Here is an 11915-nt window from a genome sequence, read left to right as displayed (position 1 = left end):
ATCTTGTTGAAATAGTTAAACCTTTCCCAGTTCTTAAGACACGACTCCTCGTTTCAAATTGAGAATATTTTCAATCCGTTCTACTTCCCACACGCTTATTTGCAATGCACAACGAATTCAAAGCAAACAACGCCCCATCCACCGACTCTACTAACAAGTTCATAAACCTGAGATGACAAGTAAGGGGTGGGATGATTCAGTAGGACTTCCTGAAAACCGCCCCCTTCCAATTCCTGACCGTAAACAGAAAAGACGTTGGTAAGAGTTCGTCAAGGTTACTTCCTTGCCAATGAGGGATCTTATTCCCCCCCCCCCCAATTTAGACGCTGGGGAAATCTTGATAGCTAGCTACGCGAGCGCGTGTCGCTGGTCACGTGCTAACCCCGCGTGAAGAGAAACTCGCTCCTTCGCACTACGTTGTTCAGTTCATCGTATTCTACCGGACGTGCAACAGTGGAGTCATGCGTGAACGATTCTACCTTCCACTTGTGTTTTGGACCGGGACTGTAATATGCCAGGTAAGTTCAACCCTTTCGTTTTCTTTGCTTTGAAGTTGATGATAGTTTGCAGCATTTGAAAAGTGTCGACTTGTGGGATTCATAAAACGACGTCGGTTCTCCTACAGGATGTTGTTATCACGTTCTTCCTGAGTTTCTTCCTCTACATCGCTTCTTTTTTTTTTTGGTTAAAGCCTTTCAGCTTACTACGTGTGGTGTGTTCTATATTGCACGTACGCATTGAAAAAAATAAATACTTTATATATTCAAGTAATGGTACGCGTCATCAAAGAAATGATTCCAAAGTGAATCCTTCTTCCAATCTCCTTATGTAGACTATAATTCAGAGTCCATTGGAATGAGTCCAATAATAACTCCAATAAGATGACTTTATTTAGAAGATACAGAGTTTATTTATTCAGAATAAAAATGTTCATGAAGGCTTTTAGTAACGGATTTGACATCAATAGTATTCGCGAATTCACAACGTACTGATGGATTGTGTTTGCTTACCAACTATTCTTTCTCTCTTTTCTATTAACTAGAGAGAAAGAAACACGGCTTAATAAATAGACTTTATCTATTTCTTACGTGTGAGGTTATAGAGTTGCATCATCTCTTACACGACATCTTTATTTGTAATACATTTCTTATTTAGAATCTCTTAATAAATCTTACAGTGAATGTCTTTATGTAGTTCTCACCGTTGACTTCACATTTACTTTAAAGTTGTTAGGACTATTTTCAATAAAATATAATTCAACGGGAGCTTGCAATGGAGAATCCAATTTCACAAGAGCATCCTCATTTCAAAATACGTCTTCCGAGGTCTTGTGATTTAGAATCGCGATCTTACGTGACCCTTGTTTGGAATATTTCTACAGCGGACATCATTATAGTTCTCGGTTTCAAGAACTACAGTTCAGGATTATGAACTGTTGTTGAAATGCTAATGCATCCGTTTTCCCAGTAACCAGAAACTATATCAGTAGTAATCTTGTTAATGTGTTCGACCATCGAAATTACAAAGTTCATTAGTTTGCGACAGTCAAGGGTTACTAGTTGCAGGGCTGTGGGAGCTGAGGACTCATCGATTTGTTTGCAAGGGGGTGTTGGGTTATGAGAGAACCTGTTGCCCTGCCTGCTCCAAACTCGCGTGACCTCCGAGAGGAGCAGGGAACTACCTCTGACGTCTCATCTGTTTTCAGCCAATTATTTCCAATTGAATTGTCTCTGAGGTGAAGGTTAAAGGTCTGTTTGAGTTCTACGTCAGTACATCACCGATTTCCTTTCGTCGTACAACTCATGATATGATAATGAGAGGGATAGCGAAGCGTAACATCGCCAGCAGAAAACAAGACGTCAGCAATTTTCGATTTTTTTTTTTTTTTTCAACTCCTAATCGATTGACATTTCACTGACCTTGACTCCTCGGGTGAGGATCACCGGGTCAGCTGCACGTATACGGAAAGCGATGGTAGGATTTTCTGAGAACCATACTGGAAGGCAAATACGCTCCCTATCTTATAAGATTATTCCCTACGTGTTCGCAAGAAAACTTATCAAAAAAAGTTTGTTTTTCTCTTATGGAAAACGTTGAATTGCTGATATCAGGAACGAGGTCGTTTTCTTTTAATATTTTTAATTCAGAAAGGAATATCGCAATATTCTTAAGTGAGTGATTGGGATGTGGTACAATAGAGTGTTGAACCATCGGAGAAATTCATAAATTTGTAACAGCTCAACAGGTGTTTGCCGACACCTGTTGTAGGAACAAATCACCTACACAAACATTACGTTTTCTATATTACGTACTACGCAGGCCTTTTTCTGAGCGACGTTTGGCTATTTCCAAAAATAAAATCATCTGTTTGAAGTCATTATATCAATATAAAATTCTAAAGAATTGTTCGATAACAGTGTCATCTAGCGACACTCATAGATCTCAGTTTTTTTTTCCCTGTTAACAGAGGCAATGCAATAATTTCAAACATATGAAAATGTTTTCATTTTGCTAAAGCACTATTTTGTTATTTTTTATTTATTTATTTACTATTTCGAAGTTATTACATACTTTGCATTAAATTGAATTTTTTTTTCGTTAATATTAAAAAAATAATAATTTTGATATTTCAGTTTCAAATTAAACATAATTCGATTGGGACTCGCTTTTTATGTAGAAAGGATACATTATTTATTTTTTATGAGGTTCTCGGTAAAGTGATGTTTACTGTGAGAAACTAGCGAGAGAATTTATACACAAAATACTAGCATATACTGTAGATGAAGCTACATGATGGCTTGCGGAGTGTGCGCCACCTTGTGTCTTGGTATTGCATGAATTAAAGATAGCACTAAAATATTGACTATCAGAAGTCAAAAGAATGAAGATTTTATAGCAATTATTGCATGGAAGGATTTTTGAAGTATTTTCATCTTTTGGTTGTAGACAGTCAGATAATGAGAAAGAAATCACCTTTGTTGAGAAAAACACTGAAGATTCATAAAGCACTTAAGATTTGCATGTTTGAACAAGAACTGTACTAGGATAAGCTCTGTATCCTCTGATGGATCACAAAGTTATTTGCAATCAAGATTACTATGGCTTTCAGGAAAAAAAATGAAAACAAAATTATAAAAAATAAATATAAATAATTAAATTAATAAAATAAATTTAATTTTTTTTATTAATTGATGACGTATTTATTGATGAGTGTTTTGTTAAAAACAAATTGAAAGATATGACTTCGAATCACACTTGATTTACTTAGACTTGATAATAAATGAATATTTTCTTCTATTGAATACTTAATCAAAGTGAAATCTTTTAATGACTAATAATAATAATTAGGAAGATATGCATTTTATATTTGATTTGTTCCAAATCACCGAGTTCGACTCAAGAATCTTTCCAAAGACTGGCACAAATATGTGACTTACTGAACGTTTAACTGCATGGAAGAAAACTGCCCTGAGAATAAAGCACTCACTTGGAATGCGAAAACTCTGATCGTTTGAAATATTGGAGAAGGTGGCAACACTAAATAATGTTTTTGAAGTCGTTATATGCTTCATCCATCATCAGCCCGTGTTACGTCGTCAAGGGCGAAATTTACGAACGACTACTTGCAGACATCCCCCATTTCATCCCCACTTATATACAAACAAATCACAGTAAGCATTTTTCAGCTTTTCGCTTTTTATTGATCTAGCATTAATTATTAAAACCAAAAAAAAAATGATTACATTATTAAATTTTTTATAAATTAATAATGTTATAACGTTTTATTGGAATATAATCACGATGACCAAATTACACCACTGCAGAGTTTCAAATAAAAAAAAAAAGCTCTTTTGTATATTGACAATGTCTTCCTTGTAAATGTGTTGTCCCAAGCATGCACTTCCTTTGCTTAAAAGTCATACTCAGAGGGGAGATTTATTCTTATATTTGTAAACCTATTTTAAGAACGAAATCGACAATACTTTAGCGCGTTCCTGTGTTTTATAATATGTTTTTTGAGGGCTCAGATGACGAGGAGACAGAATTAGTAGTATTCTCAAATTAGTTTTCATCAGAGAACCTATTTAAGCTCCAAAAGGCATCTTTTGATGTTATTCATTTTTGAGCCAGTACCGAAGAGATGTTAATAAAATCCTAAATTCTTGAAAGACATTTCAGCAGTTCTCTAGCTAACAATGACCAAATTAAGAATCTTCTGCACTACCGTATTTAACAGAAATCTCACACGACCAATTATTTGTAAAAACTAAATGGTAACAAGACATCTGAGCCTCCGTAGCTCTTCAGTTAGTATAGACGAAGCCTTTTGGTTGCAAAGACCTGGATTCAATTCCCGTCAGTGACGTGAGAAACCTTTATCAGGTCTCTTTCGACTAAAGGTGAGTTAGCCGGTCTCATACAGAGGTAGAGGGTTTTTTCCACCCGGAAACTCCGGTTTTTCGTATCGTAGAACAGGCAAACCGGCTCTGTGAACACACAAGTCATGAATACTTACAATATGTGGAAGAGATGGGGTCCTCACCACATGTCGTTACGCTCGTAGTTAACCATGAGTCACATCTTGGCAGTCAACCTCCTAGATAGGAGACAGTACATGAATGGGAACAAGACATCTGGATTACATGCACCAATTGCCGGCCTGGTGGGCCGATTGGCTAGTTTACTTACTCGCCAACCTAGTAGGTTGTGGGTTTGAATCCCACCTTGGCCATGGATGTTTGTAAAAGCCTGCTCTAGATGAGCATAATAGCTCTTTGAGTTTATAGAGTTCGTCTTGATTATTAAAAAAAAAAATTGCAAAATACTTTTCTGATTCTGGTAGTAAGACTACTAGCGCCACCAAACGACAGCATAACTTTCCAGATCAAAGCAACATATTTAAATTCACAGAAGTCGTCGTGAGAACAAATAGAACAAAATGCTGGGATTCTAGTTTCCATCATTCAGAATTAATTGACGGGAGAGATTTCAGATGGCGTGCTGTCCAATAATTCATCGAACGTGGGAGCATGCGCCACAGGTTTCCCTCATAAGGAAGTCGGTTGAGTGATGAAAGTGAAAGGCATTGAATATCTAGGTTAGGATTACCTGTCGTATGGCCCACTTAATGGACTGAGACGGACTATGTGTTACGTCATGTACGCGTGACACCATTCTCCTTTTCCTTACCCCCGACTGAGTAGCCAAGGAGACTGCAGGAAGTTGTTTCGAGGCGTCCTTGATCTCAATGTTGTGAAGAAACTAGATTGTTATTATTGTGAGTAAAAAAAAAGAATACAGAACTTTTTAATTCAAGGTGTGTTTATTGCTCAATTTAAGTTTTTATTTTTATTTTTTGGAATGGGAAAAAAGTGATATTCAATGACATAAATGTTGCTTTTTTTTTCTCCCTAAAGATTTGTCTACTTTAAAAAGCATGTGCTACAATCTATCGTGAAAATTTATAAATTAAAATTAGCTACAAAAGAAAACAAACTATTTTTAGTGCTAATATACTCAATTCAAACATCCTACCAAATTTCTCTGAACGACAATAGTATTCTATAATTAAAACTGATTTAATAATTTTTGCAAACTACATTCAATGAACAATTAAACTTTTTTCATTCCAGGTGGCGTTAGTGTCACCTACTACGCAAGCTCCTAGAATTCGTTTAGGTGTGTATTATGAAGCTCTTTGTCCCGATAGTAAAGATTTTATTACCGAACATTTATGGCCCACCTATTCGACACTGTCAGACATTCTGGATCTGGATTTAGTGCCATACGGAAAAGCTACGGTAAGTTAGATAACTGGATTTTATTTTTTGGTAAACAGTTTTCGTATGTTATCATTACGCTATACTGATAGTATATTGGTAATCTTTGCTTTCATTATGCAAGTGCTGCCATCTAGAAGTGAAACTGTAAACAATTTCACCATTTATATAGATGAGTAAATATGATGATCTTTTAGGGTTAACACAAATTAACTTATTCTAATTATTATTTAAATCATAGGAACGTAGAAATTCTGATGGAACATGGAGTTTTAGATGTCATCACGGCAACGAAGAATGCTATGCTAATAATATACAAGTGAGAACTTTTATTTCTATAGAAATATGTTAAACAACTACAAAAATGAATATATTTATAAATAAATCAGAAATGTGTTTAGTCAAACAATACGCATTTAATTATCTAAGTAATAGTGGAGTGATATAATATAATATAAAAGTAAATATTTCTTTTAACATATTTAATTTAACTTTAATAATGCAAATTTATACGTTTTTGTTGTATTTTTGTAGACGTGTGCCCTTCACATGTGGGATAGTATGAAAGCCCTCAGGTATATCACGTGCATGGAGAGTTATCGAAACCCATGGAGAGCTTATAGAAGAGTATGTTTAAAAGTTGATAGTGAGATTGATTTCTAATGAATATCATTCATGTGATTAGACTAATTCTAATGGATTTTTACCCCTTTTACAGTGCGCCAGACGCCAACAACTGAATTACAAACTACTGGAGGACTGTGCATGGGGCAATGATGGAAACCAGTTGCAACATCAAATGGCACTCAAAACCAAGAACCTCAATCCACCAGTGACGTTTGTACCCTGGATTACCTTTGACGGGGTGAATATTACTAGCAATTTGTGTTTTCTTCTTCGCAGCGATGTCGGGTATTTGTGTAAGCAGGGGCTTATCAATTATGGGGCTCCTTAAAGGGAGGGTTGGTTTTTGTTGAGAGCCGGACGAAAGGTCATTATATTTACATACTGTTCTAGTCACAAATTTATAGCTTTCCATCTCGAGTTTAGGTTAGTTTAAGTTTCTATTCACTGTCTAGAAAAGCATGTCCTGCTTACAATGGAACATCGCACCTAAGTGCAATAAATGTTCCAAGGGTTGGCTCATCAACAGTTGTATAGAAGAACTGTTATTTCTGTCCATTGATGTGCAGTTATATACAGGGTGCTTCCAAAAGAATAACCTGATTTCAAATAATTATATTTATTTGAAAGTAGTGGTGGTATTGGCTAGTAGTGGCATCTAGCGGTCGTCATTTTAAACTCTAGGCCAAGGCCGTTCACATGGTACAAGTCGCATTCATTTGTGGTTCGTGGTTGCAGAGATGTACCATTTTCAAATGGGACATTCTTTTTGAAACACACTGTATTATGATTAACAGAAATTTCATTGGTGGTTGTTTCCACAGTTCCCGTATTACATATTCAGTTTCATGCCTCTTTATTCTATCACACCCAGGACTTTCGTTTTTGACTTCATCGAGATTAATATCCATTTCTATGTTATGGGTAATTTGGAGATTATTCTCACTCATTGATTTTAAAAGCACTTGTCTCTTTTAAACAATTATTTCTGCCTGTTCAAATCATTTTTCATTTAAAAAAAACTGTTTTATTCTCATTGCTATACTAATCTTAACAGGCTCATGAAACGTTGACCAACAGTCTATGTATTTAGTAAAAACTAATACCAGGAATGGTCCAGTATTGAAATTAAGGAGACTAAAATATGTCATTGCAGCCTGTTTAATTAAATAATAAGTAATTCCCGAAACTTTTATCCCCTAAGTTAGTAAAGGTGAAATACTAGCAGTACCATTGAGTACTGAGGGAAGAAAGCATAAAATTTGAGTAGACTAAACACTTGCGACACTGTAATATTGATATTCAAAGTTAACTAAATAGCGGCTGCTTTTTTGGATTGAAAGAATGGCTAGATTGTAATTAAGCTATTTTGTTATTATTCTAATTTTTCTTAGAATGAAACTTGAACTGATTGTGCAGACTGAAATGGTCATTAAACTGTACACGTTGTGAATCTCGTTCGTTCCTTTTCTGATTTGCAGGTGTACAACAACAGCACTCAAGAGAAAGCGCTGGTGAACTTACTAGAAGTGGTTTGTTTAGCTTACAAGGTGAGTACAAAAAAAAAAAAAAAGCACATCAGGGATGGTCTGAAAATAATTCCCGGAAATATTTACCGTAATCAGAGAGAACTTTAATGCCTTCTCGATCACCACTTCTTATCCGAACTAGATGAGTGAATAAAAAAAAACGAACAGTGTGTTTTTATTTTTGAAGAATAAACGAAAAAGTAGACTCAGTTTTCTGAAAAAAAAAAAAAAAAAGAGTTAAATGACGTCACATATATTGGATATGTAGTCTTGATAGCATGGTAACTATGGTAACCACAAGATAAGAGGAATTATCTTCTGACCATGTCGTATATACAGCATATTCAAACCTGAACAATTTCTGTATTTAATGTTAATATCTACAAACAATGCAGATATACAATGCAGACATATGAGGACTACTATTTTGAACTTCGTTACAATTCTTATGTTTGTTTTCTTTGTAGGGTCCCATGCCAAGTGGATGCACCAACTAAATGCTCAACCGTGTTGCTCAAGAGGCTGTTATTGGCCATCAGCTCTCATATTCACAGGCCAGAAACGCACCATGGATTCAATTTCTTTTGTAAACTGAGTTGTAAATAGACCATTAAAGCGCCACCTGTCACTTTGAGAGTTGATAGTGTTCAATTAATTCAGACACAACTCTATACAGTTAAAGAGAAAGAGAATTCCTTATATATTTTCCCTTTCTTCTTTCGTTTTTCTTTTAAAATCGTAATTTGAAATATGAAAAATGTCTCCAGATTGGTAGATTCCACACCAGATTTTTCCCATATTGACAAACAACATTTCTTTTAAGATATATACTTTTAAAAGAAACGCAGTATGACATTCAGGAAAGATTCCTCCAGTTTGCAAATTGTAGCAAGAAAGAGGGGAAAGAAATTACTCACTTGATAACTGACACTGAAAAAACACGATATACTTCTCAGTGATTGTAGAGCTCAAGATTACGATAATGGAGCAAATATGGCCGGAAAATACAATGGCGCACAAGAAAAAAAATAAAAGAACAATGTTCAACAGCAATTCTTTCACATTGCGGTTGTCACACACTCAACTTACCGGGAAATGATGCTGTTGATTGCTTTACCCCTGAAGCAATAATCTTTTGTGAACATTCAAACTGTGTTGAGTACCACTCCTAAGCGGCGCCAATTACTATAAAAACCGTATTGGTTGTTCTCTTCAAGATAGTCTGAACATGTTGAATATGTAAAACCTTTTGCAACTCACTTGCCTGACACTAAATTAGAACTGGAAGACCTCCTAGAACTGGAACAAGAAATGATGTCCATGGAGCTTTATTATATGTGATATGTTTTGCCTGTATTTGCAAACAAGGTCATCTAGAGTACAGATGTTATACTGGATGTTGAAGTAACAAACATAGAAACTCTCCTCACAGAGCTGACAGAACTTCGAAACAACTGGAAATGCATGTGGAATGAAGCCAAATTGGTTGCGTCAAACCTAAATTTAAAAATAAAACTCTCCTGTAAATGTGATGGGGTTAGGAGCAAAAGGACAAGGCGGCCTGAAGACAGCACACTTGCTGCTAACTTGGAAAAAATTAATGACACAGATGACCCCCAGAAGAGGCCTACTTCAGAAACTGCATGTTTTACGTTTTGGTAGACAATCTTATAGCAGGTTTAAGTGTCCGCTTCAGCGCTGTTCAGCAGTTGGCAGAAACATTACTTCTTGTGGAAATATCTCACCATGGCCAAAAAACTATCTTTATCAGAACAATATCCTGCTGACCTTAATGGTGATGATTTTGGAAAAGAAATGCAACATTTACCGTCAGTACATCACGCAAATTTTGTAAATACATAGATTAAGCCATGAGATCTGTTGAGCTTGTTAGGAGAATACTCTTAACAATTCCAGCAACGGTAGCTTCTGGAGAGAGGGAGGTCATTTAGCAAACGTAAGCTAATTAAGAATTGTTTAAGGTCTACAATGTCTCAGAAACGTCTTGTGGATGGGGCCAAGCTAAGTATCGAATCAAACATTGCCATAACTATTAATGTTCATGCTGTGATCCGAAATTTTTCACAAAACAGGCCAGGAACGCACTTTTTTTAAAGTAAACAGTAAGTTTTTCTATCTTTGTTTACTAATACTTATGATTTGATCTGCACTGCGTATAAAAGGATGTTTTAATGTGAATTCGTTCTCCTTATCTGTATTGTATCATAAACAATGATACTCAAATCAAATGTACTCTCTTATCACTGATCCTCTTTTATTTTATTTATATTTATTTATATTTAAATGCAGGAAATTAACAGAGCGCTCCGCTCCACCGCTCTCTCGTCATACATACCCTTTTTGACCTCACAGGCTCATGTCATAAAACCGTAGTAGATCAAAACAGAAGATGGCCCATCCCTAATATCATGGCGTCCGGTGAAGAGAGGCGACTGACAAGTGTCGCCATCTCGTGGTCACTATGTTTACTGTCTGAAAATAGTGTGGGTTCTACTGTCGATTTTCTTGAGTTTACAGGACGAACAACCTGAGTTCTTGGGGAAAAACCCGCATACCCGTGCCAGAGAGCGACTAACTCGAGAACCGGTCGAAAAAAAGGCTTAGTAAAAGTTCCTCTAGTCAGCCGCTAGAATCGAACTTACGACGCTCTCTCTTGGGGCGATTTAGCGCCATGGAAGGCACATACCATCTCCACTGAGTATATTTTATTTACCATAAAGCACCTACGTACAATCCAAATAAATATATATACATTTGTACATAGAATGCTTATTGTAATTGGCATTTTGATTTACATTTCTTGATCTTAATAATATATATTATGTACAATTTATTTTTCCTTATTTTTAACATCAATAATCTGCTCAGTGTCTACTTCTTCCTACAGTCCTTTTTACACGAGTTGAGCAGTATTTTTCTTTTAATGTAACATAACTTTACTATCCATGGAATTCTGTATTATGAATTTAAGTTACCAGTCATCACATTTCTATTTCCATAATTCATATTTCCTTTTTATAATGAAATTCCTATAAGAGACACATTTCCTTAAACCTATGTAAGGTTTGTTTTAAAATATACAACAATGGATTTTATATTGTTAACTAATCTGACAATATTCATATATAAATGTACATATATGTACATATACACACATATACATATATACCTATTACTATTTTACATATAATACGTCTTCTGTGCATATGACTATTTTACTTATAATACATATAATTATTCTTTCGGAGACACTTCTTTATAGCCCTTTGTTATGTTTGACTTGACACTTTTATATTTGGCTGTGAACATTTTGGATTGTACATTATACATATACAGTTTGGATTATACATTATTAACTTATCATGAAGTGTTAAGCGCTATTTACATATATCATGTTTATACATACACATGTAGTTATTTTACATATCATAAATATTCTTAACATATAATTACTAAAACTTGTTTTTGCATATCATTACATGATTTATTGCTTCATTATTATCATTTTCAGATTGCAAATGTCTATATACATATGTAGTATTTGTTTTAACATAGAAGGAGAGGGTTACATTTTGGCAGATATTTGAGTTACCCACCGGATCAGCAAAATGTCATCAGGTTCTTCCACTATATAAACTGTCATTGACATTTTTTGATACATAAAACTAAACTACTACCTCTATAATTGACAAATATTATGCACAGAATTACAATTAATTATAGCATAAAGCAATTAATGTACAAGTGGTTATACAGCTTAATGAAAAAGTTTACAATATGCTTTTCTTTCGCTTTTGTATATTTTATCGTGTATATGTGTGTTTTATGCTTTTTTTTAATTTATGGTGGGTCCTTTATTTCTATGATTTGCAGTTGTTCTTCGAATTCTGAGATGAGACCTATTTGCCGCCATTGGTGTTTTGTTATTTTGTTTCTGTTTATGGTATCTGTGATTGTTTCT

General features: G+C 35.0%; 1 protein-coding gene across 1 annotated transcript; it reads left to right on the top strand.

Moving 5' to 3' along the window:
• The first annotated feature begins 400 nt into the window (after positions 1–400).
• LOC150098619 (gamma-interferon-inducible lysosomal thiol reductase-like) lies at positions 401–8567 on the top strand. The gene is made up of 7 exons (XM_090405593.1): positions 401–518; positions 5634–5801; positions 6022–6099; positions 6315–6407; positions 6499–6645; positions 7886–7954; positions 8401–8567. Exons 1-7 carry the CDS (start codon positions 462–464, stop codon positions 8428–8430), a joined length of 642 nt encoding a protein of 213 aa, XP_090261719.1. The 5' UTR covers positions 401–461; the 3' UTR covers positions 8431–8567.
• The last annotated feature ends 3348 nt before the right edge of the window (positions 8568–11915 follow it).

The sequence above is a fragment of the Typopeltis vanoorti genome, chromosome 15 (assembly GCF_054136105.1).
Source record: "Typopeltis vanoorti isolate ZY-2024b chromosome 15, IOZ_Tvanoo_1.0, whole genome shotgun sequence".
Lineage (NCBI taxonomy): Eukaryota > Metazoa > Arthropoda > Arachnida > Uropygi > Thelyphonidae > Typopeltis > Typopeltis vanoorti.
The sequence above is the reverse complement of the archived record's forward strand: the minus strand, read 5'-3'. Positions and strand labels throughout refer to the sequence as shown.

Coding starts and splice junctions, on each gene's coding strand:
- LOC150098619 (XM_090405593.1), top strand. CDS start 462: ATGCGTGAACGATTCTACCTTCCACTTGTGTTTTGGACCGGGACTGTA. Junction 519..5,633: donor CCGGGACTGTAATATGCCAG/GTAAGTTCAACC, acceptor TTTTCATTCCAG/GTGGCGTTAGTGTCACCTAC. Junction 6,408..6,498: donor CATGGAGAGCTTATAGAAGA/GTATGTTTAAAA, acceptor CCCCTTTTACAG/TGCGCCAGACGCCAACAACT.